We start from the raw sequence: 8,996 nt of genomic DNA on the forward strand, positions 1-8,996 counted from the left end.
CCTTCTCCGACACAGGCAACACGTATCCCAACCCGCCATCTAGCGTCGCTGTGATACATACAAAACTACTTTAGTATTGCGATAGATGGCGCTGTACGTCAATAATCATTTCATTTTTAAGAATGCATCGTCCCAAATAAAATTCTCTTCCCCTTCTCATCCTTTTCTTTTAAGAAAACGGTGGGAAAGGAAAGAGGACTAAATTGGGACTCCGGCACGCAGAGACTGACTCTGAAGCGTGTCTTCTGATTTCTGATACCAAAATTCCTATATAAAACATATCAATCTCTTTTTTATACAGATATTGGTCTTAGAAACCGACGATAACTATTTGTCCCTATATTGACATCACATAGGTAAAATCAAGTTGAAAAATTGTCACTACCTTTAACATAGAGATTTGAAAGCTTTTTTCTCAGAAGACAAATGTTTTTATACAGTGTAATTTTACTAATATAATACGATGGATGGATGGATGTTTGTCAGCATGTATCTCCAAAACGGGTGCATGGATCTTGCTGAAATTTGACATATTTATAGAACATAGTCTGGAAGAACACATAGACTACTGATTAAGTTTCTTTTTAATTTAGTGCAGACAGAGTCGCAGATGATGTAACTCACTGAACATAGTAACATGTCTCCGGTGCGTTGTCTCCGGCAGCACGCGAGCGGCGATACGGAACATGGCGTGCACCTGCTGACCTAAATGATAGTCTCCCTTTCGGATTAGACGCTGACCTACAAACAAACATACATATAAACTGTTAGGAAGAAAATCCGACACTGTGCCGGTGTACTGGCGCAACACGAGCCTTACTAAAATGTCGACGTTTATGTCCCCTCACTAAGATATACATAGAAGCAGCCATGTGAGTCGCCTGCTGATAATCTGGGAGACCAGGGGGCGGCTATGGTCTTATTTGAAGTAGTTTTTATATTACGTGTTTTTAAATTTGTATATTTTAAAGAAAGTCTGCTGCATCTCAACCGGCAAGCACTCATCAGACCGTAGTTGGAATAGCTTCCACTTGACGCCTGTCTTCTGTGTGTTCATGGTACTGCATCGGTTAGACCAAATTGTTTGCCAAGCTAATGTCGTCTACCACTGATAAATCAGGATCTAAATACTAATTTAAACCCTGAATGAAAGAAAGCAACTGGGCAGGATTGCACACAGCAGTGATGCAGTAAGTCGCGCTAGTGGAACAGGGGTGTAAGTACGTGTACTGACCGCCGTAGCTCTCCCTGGCTTGAGGCTGGTACATGAAGAGCGCGAGGTTGCCGTCCGCCTCGCTCACCAGGAACGCCAGCGTCGTGTTGTCCACCATGAACTGCATCTCGTAGATCTGCATCACATACCAATTTCACTACACGTTATACTGTACGGTCAACTTCACAGTCTACTGCACGGTGTACTTTACGCAATACTTCACGGTACACTTCACAATATACCATAAAGTAACCTACTTTAAGCTTTGCAGTATACTATCCGGACAAATTCAGTCTATTACAGTCTTTTTTACAGTCAGCTTGACAATGTACCACAGTTTACAACAGGGAATAATTTGGAAAAAAATTCACGGTCTACTTGACAGTCAACTACAGGGTCTACAGGCAGTACCTGGGCACTTCTCAGGTCCCTGGAGACTAGAGAGAGCGTGCGATGCTTGTCCTGGTAGCGCAGCAGTGACACCGACTTGTAGACATCTGCCACCAGGATGAGATTCTTGACAGCGAGGAGGCGGTGCACATAGATCTGCGTGTCTATGAACGCCACGCCCACTAAATCGTTATCTTTCAGTTGCCAGATGTAGATCTGTGGGGAAAATGTCAATTAAATCACAGTTCCCACAACATGTGTTATCAAACGAGAATATCTGAGTTAGTTCTGTCAGAATATGACACTTTTGTCGCTGTCAGAGGGGCGCTAGTGTGTTATAATTTAATCTGATTTATGCCCATTGGGTCTGACTTCCTTGTCGTATATATAAACATAAATAATAAAAATATCGAATAGAAAATGTCAAATCGATCGTTCGACGTTCAATAATGTCAGATCGAATTTATTGCTTAAAAAATTTAAGATTTTATACGGAATTTCACATATGCATATGCGTAGCACATGTATTATTTATTTTATGCTTTTTAATATTACTTAAATTAGAAAAATTAACTTTTAAAATGGTCACTAAAATACATTTTGCACTAAAAGTTGCGTCCTGGAGGCTAAATTTTAGTCCTCTTTCCCTTCCCACACTTTTCTTATAAGGAAAGGATGCGACGTGGGAAGAGAGAATATTTTCTTTCTGTGCATCCTCTCCTCCGTCGATTAAAGGTAGGCAGCGCATATGCAATTGCGTATGTCTATGGGCAACGGTCACTTCGCTATTTCAGCGATTTCAGGTGACCGCTCGCTCGTTTGCCGCCTTCTGATATAAAAAAAGAACTGAACTGATGTGTAAATCTGGTACCTTCTGTCCGACAGCAGATATAAGATATCCTAGAACTTGTGCGAGCGCAGTGACCGGTCCTTTCTGCTCCTTGGCGTATATCTCCTTGAATCTGTTCTTAGTGAGCGGCTGACCTGGCTCCGGGACCACGTCTATTATATCGTAGATTATTATCTGTGAAAAATATTTGTTTATTTTTTTTTTTTTTGGACATTAGTTATGTTATCTGTAGAAATGTTTTCTTATTTGAATTGGTTAGTTTTAGGAGTAATGAAAAGTTATTATTTCAGGATTTTTTTTATTTGCTTGTCTATGAAAATTTGGTGTTACTACTTTTTATTACTGAAATTTTAAAATCAGTTAAGTAGTTTTTGAGTTTTCAAGTTTTATCCATACAAACATACAAAACTACTAGACTTTCCCTCCTTACCCTGCCTCTAGATGTGATGTCTTCACCGTAATTGTAATTAGTTCCTATAGCTATATAACCTCTCAGACCTGATCTGGAAATAAATTAAACAAAAAATGAGTGTCAAATCAAAGGATTCTCATATCATCTCTGTCATTTGACAAAACAGAAATAACAAACTTACTAATATTATAAATGCGGATTTTTAGATGGATGGATTTTTGTATGGAGGTTTTTCAAGATCGGCTAAATGGATTCCGATTAAATTTGACATACATATAGAACATAATCTGGAAAAACACATTGGCTAATATTTTTTTTATTCTACACGGACGGAGTTTCATAGGCGATAGCTAGTATGTTACAAACGGGGATTTTGACCTCAGAAACCCACGTTAAATGAAAAACCGCGAATTTTCTTGACTTTAGCTTGCATTTTAAACATTAACATTTCAAATAATTAATTTATGTTTAATATCAGATATATTTATTGTTTTAATAAGAGAAGTGGTCAAACGTGCAGCGGGAACACCGAGGCGTCCCGGAGGCCAAAATTAGTCCTCTTTCCCTTCCCACCCTTTTTCTTATAAGGAAGGGATGGGATGTGGAAATGGACTTTCCGGATGAGAGAATGCATGGAAAGGGAAAATATTTTCTTTCTGTGCATCCTCTCCTCCGTCGATCAAAGGTAGACAACGCATATGCAATTGTATATCTATGGGCAACGGTCACTTCGCTACATCAGCGATTTCAGGTGACAGCTCGCTCGTTTGCCACCTTATGATATAAAAAAATAAAAAAAACACCGAGGTGTTCAACGAAGCCCATGGACATCAGAAATACCAGAGGAACTGCAGATGCGTTGCCGGCCTTTGAGATAGTGATAAGCTCACTTCTTGAAGGACCCTAAGTCGTAACGTAGGCCGTAGCGTATTGTTTTTATCTTTATTTTCTTGTCTTACAGTCTTTTGAGCTTACAATCTGTATGGCTTAAGTGACTAGGACTAGAATATTAGTAGACATAATGCACCTCACCTGGTGCCCTCATATGATAACGCCACGTTCTTGAGACAGGTGACATGTTCCCAGTCTTCCAACTCTATCTTGGTGTTAGGTATCACCTCCCAGGATACTGGAGAGAACAGCATCACTGAGAAACGTTCCTGCATAGGATATGGGAATCTGGAAGATAAGATATAAGTAAAATTTGCAAAAATATAGATTTATTAATTACTATATAACTAGAAAACGGCAGAATGAATCTATAAAAAGAACTAGAAATAGATTTTAATCTGCAATCTTACTAATATTATAAATACGCATGGATGGATGGATGGATGGAATTTGGTATATATATTTTTTTAATTTCGTGCAGATGGAGTCGTGGGCTACCACAAGTTCAGAATAAATATTTCACGTAAGATCCACATGGATCAAGGGGCGTGGCTTTCAATGGCAACGCCTCCTTGCGTTATACTGAAAAGTAGGGAGAGAAAGCTATACCTATCTCCTTTATTCTCATTAGACTTCTCCTTATCCTCTCCATTGAACTTGTAGTAGGATGTCTGTGGGGAGGAGGTGGAGCAGACGAGGCAGTAGGTGCGGGACTCAGCGTGGAAGGTGACGGCGTGGGGCGTGGCTCGCAGCGGCACTTTGCGCACTGCCCACGGCGCGTCGTACGACAGGTGAGTGGCAAGCAGGCAGATACGTAACGAACTCTGCAATTATACATACAAAACAAAGATATAAAAAAATACTGTTATTTTTGTTGTAATTCTAAGAGATAAACTACAATAAAAACGCAAAATTAATTAGAAACCCACATTTTGTAAATATAAATTTAAAAAAAGTAGTTGGTCCTTTAAGCAGGGATACCTACTCTTACTAATATTATAAATGCGAATGTTTAAATGGATGGATGTTTGTTTGAAGATATCTCCAGAACTGCTTAACGGATTTTAATGAAGTTTGACATACATATAGAACATAGTCTAGAATAACAAAAAAACTAGTTAACTTTTTTTTTAATTCTGCGGGTCATAATATTATGTATTATTATTAGATAACATACCTTAGAATTAAAATACAAGAATCCATGTGGACAATTAGTGTTATTGAAAGGCGCGAACGTAGGCACGGGGCCTTCAGAGGCGGCGAGGGGGTGTAGGCGCAGCTCACCGCGCCCTGTCAGCAGCAGGAAGTATGGAGTGCGCCCACACAGGAACACGCCGTTGTAACCTCCCACATTTCCTACAAACAGATAGCACTTTACTTTTAACAATGGTAGAGTCAGCATTAACATCTTGCATCAAGTGGAATCAATTCCAACAGTCTAATGTGTGGTACCGGTGACCTAATTTTACTCCTCTTTCCCTACCCTTTTTTCTTATGAAGGATGGGAAATGAAAGTGGATTTTCCGGATGAGATGCATGGGAAGGGAAAATATTATCTTTTTTTTCTATCATAATGTGGCAAACGAGCGAGCGGCCACCTGAAATCGCTGAAATAGCGAAGTGACCGTTGCCCATAGACATACGCAATTGCCGTTGCGTTGCCTACCTTTAATCAACGGAGGAGAGGATGGACAGAAAGAAAATATTTCCCTTTCCATGCATCCTCTCATCAGACTGTAGTTGGAATAGCTTCCACTTGAAGCCTGTCTTCTGTATGGTCGTGGTATTTCACCGGGCGAGCCGGGACTATTCCTGCGAACATGTTAAAGCTCGCTCTACCACTGTTGAATCTCTTTCTATGCATCTTCCGTTCCGCAATTGTAATTGTCTATGGGCAATCGCTTCGCTATTTTAGCAATATTATGATACAAAAAAAACGAAATAGTGTAGAAAAAAGCCGTAGCTGCTGCTGCTGGGCTTGTGGCTGACCGAAGTACCGGAGCTGGCGGACGTTGTCCCGCAGCATGGCAGCCTCGTAGCTGTCCTCGGGGCTCGGTACTGCACCACCCTCGTATCCGAATGGGAAGGAGACGCTCATACGTGAGAAACGCATCTTTAAGTTGCCACGTGGATATTTGTATGCCTGGAAAACATTTTTGTATAATTACACTATGATAATTAATTATCAGTTTGATAAGAAAGCTGTAGAAATTGTTATTTTTAATATTTTTTGAATATATACCAGGAATATAGCGGTAATCGCTGTGGAGTTTGTGATCCAACACAGTATTAACGATTTAAAAAGGTATATCATAGTATATTTTATCTATCTAGATATAATGAGGTCTTACTAATATTATAATAGCGAAAATTTGGATGGATGTTTATTTGAAGGTATCTACAGAACGGCTGCATGGATCTTGATGAAATTTGGCATGTATGACAGTCTAGAAGAACATAGTTTTTATTAATTCTACCTAAACGGAGTCACGGACGACATCTAGTTATTAATATTATAAACGCAAAAGTTTGAATAGATGGATGTTTATCAGAAGTTACATTCAGAATGGCTGGATGGATTTCAATGACCTGTCGTATAGACATAGAACATAGTCTGGAAGAACACATAGGCATTTTATGGCTAGGTTTTAGTGTAATTACCTGATATATCATGAGAGGTTCCCCCTCCATACGTAACAACAAGAGTACTCTGGTAGCTTTGTGTCCGAGACCAACAATCAGCATTTCCTTCAACTTGTCAACTTCTGCATTCCTGTTGCCCGCTGAGAACTCGTCCTCCTCCACATTACTTGTTGCGATCGGTACTGATTCTAAACTGTCCGCTAATATCTGGAAAAATAAACAATATTGCGATTTTTAAATATATTAAGCGTCAATAGTCTAATGGTTAAGGGTACGGATTCCCGATCACGAAGTCGGTGGTTCGAATCCCGTCATTCGACTATTGTCGTAAACCATATCCTAGCACAAGCCTAGAGCTTAGTTGGAATGCTTAAAGAAATATTAGTAAATTTACAAAAAAATTTGCTAATATTTTATTTTAAAAAAAAATTGTGACTATATAATTAAGGATAGCTTGAACAAAACAAAAATTAACAAACTCTTGGTGTCTCTGCCTTTTAAGGGTCTATTACAAAATAATTCGATATGTTTTCATAACGTCATCGACATGTTTATTAAATTTCTCGTCGTATTTTACTTGTAACCATTTTCTTTAATACTAAAATATTTGCACATTTTTTTGTAAATTTACTAATATTTCTTTTACTATTCCAACTAAGCTGAATGTTTGTGCTAGGATATGGTTTACGACAATAGTCGAATGATGGAATCGAACCGCCGACCTCGTGATCGGAAATCCGTACCCTTAACAATTAGGCTATTGACGCTTATCTATTGTAATCTAAAACAATTTTTATCGATGACAGTACGAATAAGCAAATTTTCGTGATAGACCCCTTTTATTACTGAAGGAAAGATTCACCTTTTAATAGTTACTTATTTCTAATATAAATTTAGGTATGTTAACTTAAATACCATATTAATATAATAAATACTAGCTGTCGCCCGCGACTCCGTCCACGCAAAATATAAAAAAGTTAAAAAATAGCTTATGTGATCTTCCAGACTATGTTCTATATGTATGTCAAATTTCAGTGAGATCCATAAAGCCGCTGTGGAGATAACTTCAAAAATCCATCCATACATCCAAACATTGGCATTTATAATATTATAATAGTAAGATGTAAGTTTAGATGTATGTATGTTTGTTACAATGTATCTCCAAAACTACTAAACGGATTTTGATGAAATTTGGCGTAGATATAGAAGATAGTCTGGAAAGAGACATAGTGTAAGTGTTTCGCACCCTGTGTCCTGCGCAGACGTCCCTGACGAGGAAGCTGAGCCTCATCTCTGGCAGGGAGTATATCTCGAGGTTGCCGTTGTCGCGCACCACGAACAGCCAGAAGCTGGGCTTGATGTCTGCGAGGTGACGCTTCCACCAGCGCGAGATGCGGCGCGGCACGCCGGGGTTCTTGCTTTGTTCCGCCAACATTATCTGGTTTAATATACATTTACACATTGTTAAAATCTAGTGAGGCTAGTGTTGTTCCAGTACACCGGCACAGTGTCGGATTCTTCCTAACAGTATCTTATATACGTCTGTACTTATAGATGGCTTCTAAGCAGATACTTACACTGGCCATTGATGCTGGTGTCTGATCACCACCGTACAGCAACTCATCATCATCATTCAGCTCGTACACCGCGCCCGGCTTGAACCCCTCCGCCTTCACGTTCTTGCCCGCCTTCACTTTACCTGAGAACTCGCCTTTCACCTGAAACATAATTCATTATATTTACAGTAGCTTTCTAAGACAAACATATCCTTATTTTTGACAAAACAGATAAATATTTGTTTTAAATGGGTTCCAAAAGCCCACCGTAACTTTTGAATTCAGTCGTTCATGGAGCCTTTTACTGTGGGTTTCTAACAGTAAAATCTTGGTTTATTTCTTTTATTCTTTTTAAATCTTGAATTCGTTGGATAACGGATATATTTTACAGAGATTTTGGTGTCAGAAACCAACGGTTAGAGAAACATTTTGTCATATTCAATTTATACTAGTATCTATTTCCCCAATACGATTTTTTTGTATATACTATTATGATTCCGTACCTCAAAAGAAGAAAAACCGGACTCCTTATAGGATCTATTTGTTGTCCGTCCGTCTGTATGTCTATCTGTCAAAGACCTTTTTCTCAAGAACGCGTGAAAGTATCAAACTGAATTTATATTTAAATTTGACTTATTTTTTGGTTAATTTGAACATACTTAACGTAAGTGTACTGTCTCTGCCTACCTCTGTGTGTTAGTCGTGAGTGTGACTTACTTGTACATTTTCTAAGACATCAGTGGATGTGAAGAGACCGCTGAGGTCCCTGTAAGTGTACTGTCTCTGCCTACCACCTCTGTGTGTTAGTCGTGAGTGTGACTTACTTGTACATTTTCTAAGACATCAGTGGATGTGAAGAGACCGCTGAGGTCCCTGTAAGTGTACTGTCTCTGCCTACCTCTGTGTGTTAGTGGTGAGTGTGACTTACTTGTACATTTTCTAAGACATCAGTGGATGTGAAGAGACCGCTGAGGTCCCTGTAAGTGTACTGTCTCTGCCTACCTCTGTGTGTTAGTCGTGAGTGTGACTTACTTGTACATT

The 8,996-nt window shown here is 39.1% G+C and overlaps 1 protein-coding gene across 1 annotated transcript in view; it reads right to left on the reverse strand.

Moving 5' to 3' along the window:
- Position 1: 1 nt before the first annotated feature.
- Positions 2-8,996, reverse strand: part of CPSF1 (cleavage and polyadenylation specificity factor subunit 1) — a gene marked incomplete at its 3' end in the record, with an annotated part of 21,497 nt that continues 12,502 nt past the window's right edge. Inside the window, exons 14-27 of the mRNA XM_013313172.1 lie at positions 8,884-8,994; positions 7,977-8,117; positions 7,646-7,837; positions 6,418-6,606; positions 5,746-5,899; positions 4,934-5,112; positions 4,366-4,580; positions 3,898-4,044; positions 2,884-2,956; positions 2,475-2,627; positions 1,625-1,819; positions 1,235-1,349; positions 625-741; positions 2-48 (exon numbers count right to left, since the gene is read on the reverse strand). Coding sequence (XP_013168626.1) covers positions 2-48; positions 625-741; positions 1,235-1,349; positions 1,625-1,819; positions 2,475-2,627; positions 2,884-2,956; positions 3,898-4,044; positions 4,366-4,580; positions 4,934-5,112; positions 5,746-5,899; positions 6,418-6,606; positions 7,646-7,837; positions 7,977-8,117; positions 8,884-8,994 — 2,028 coding nt within the window. The remainder of the gene's footprint in view (positions 49-624; positions 742-1,234; positions 1,350-1,624; positions 1,820-2,474; positions 2,628-2,883; positions 2,957-3,897; positions 4,045-4,365; positions 4,581-4,933; positions 5,113-5,745; positions 5,900-6,417; positions 6,607-7,645; positions 7,838-7,976; positions 8,118-8,883; positions 8,995-8,996) is intronic.

Source organism: Papilio xuthus, unplaced genomic scaffold (genome assembly GCF_000836235.2).
Source record: "Papilio xuthus unplaced genomic scaffold, Pxut_1.1 DF827570.1, whole genome shotgun sequence".
Lineage (NCBI taxonomy): Eukaryota > Metazoa > Arthropoda > Insecta > Lepidoptera > Papilionidae > Papilio > Papilio xuthus.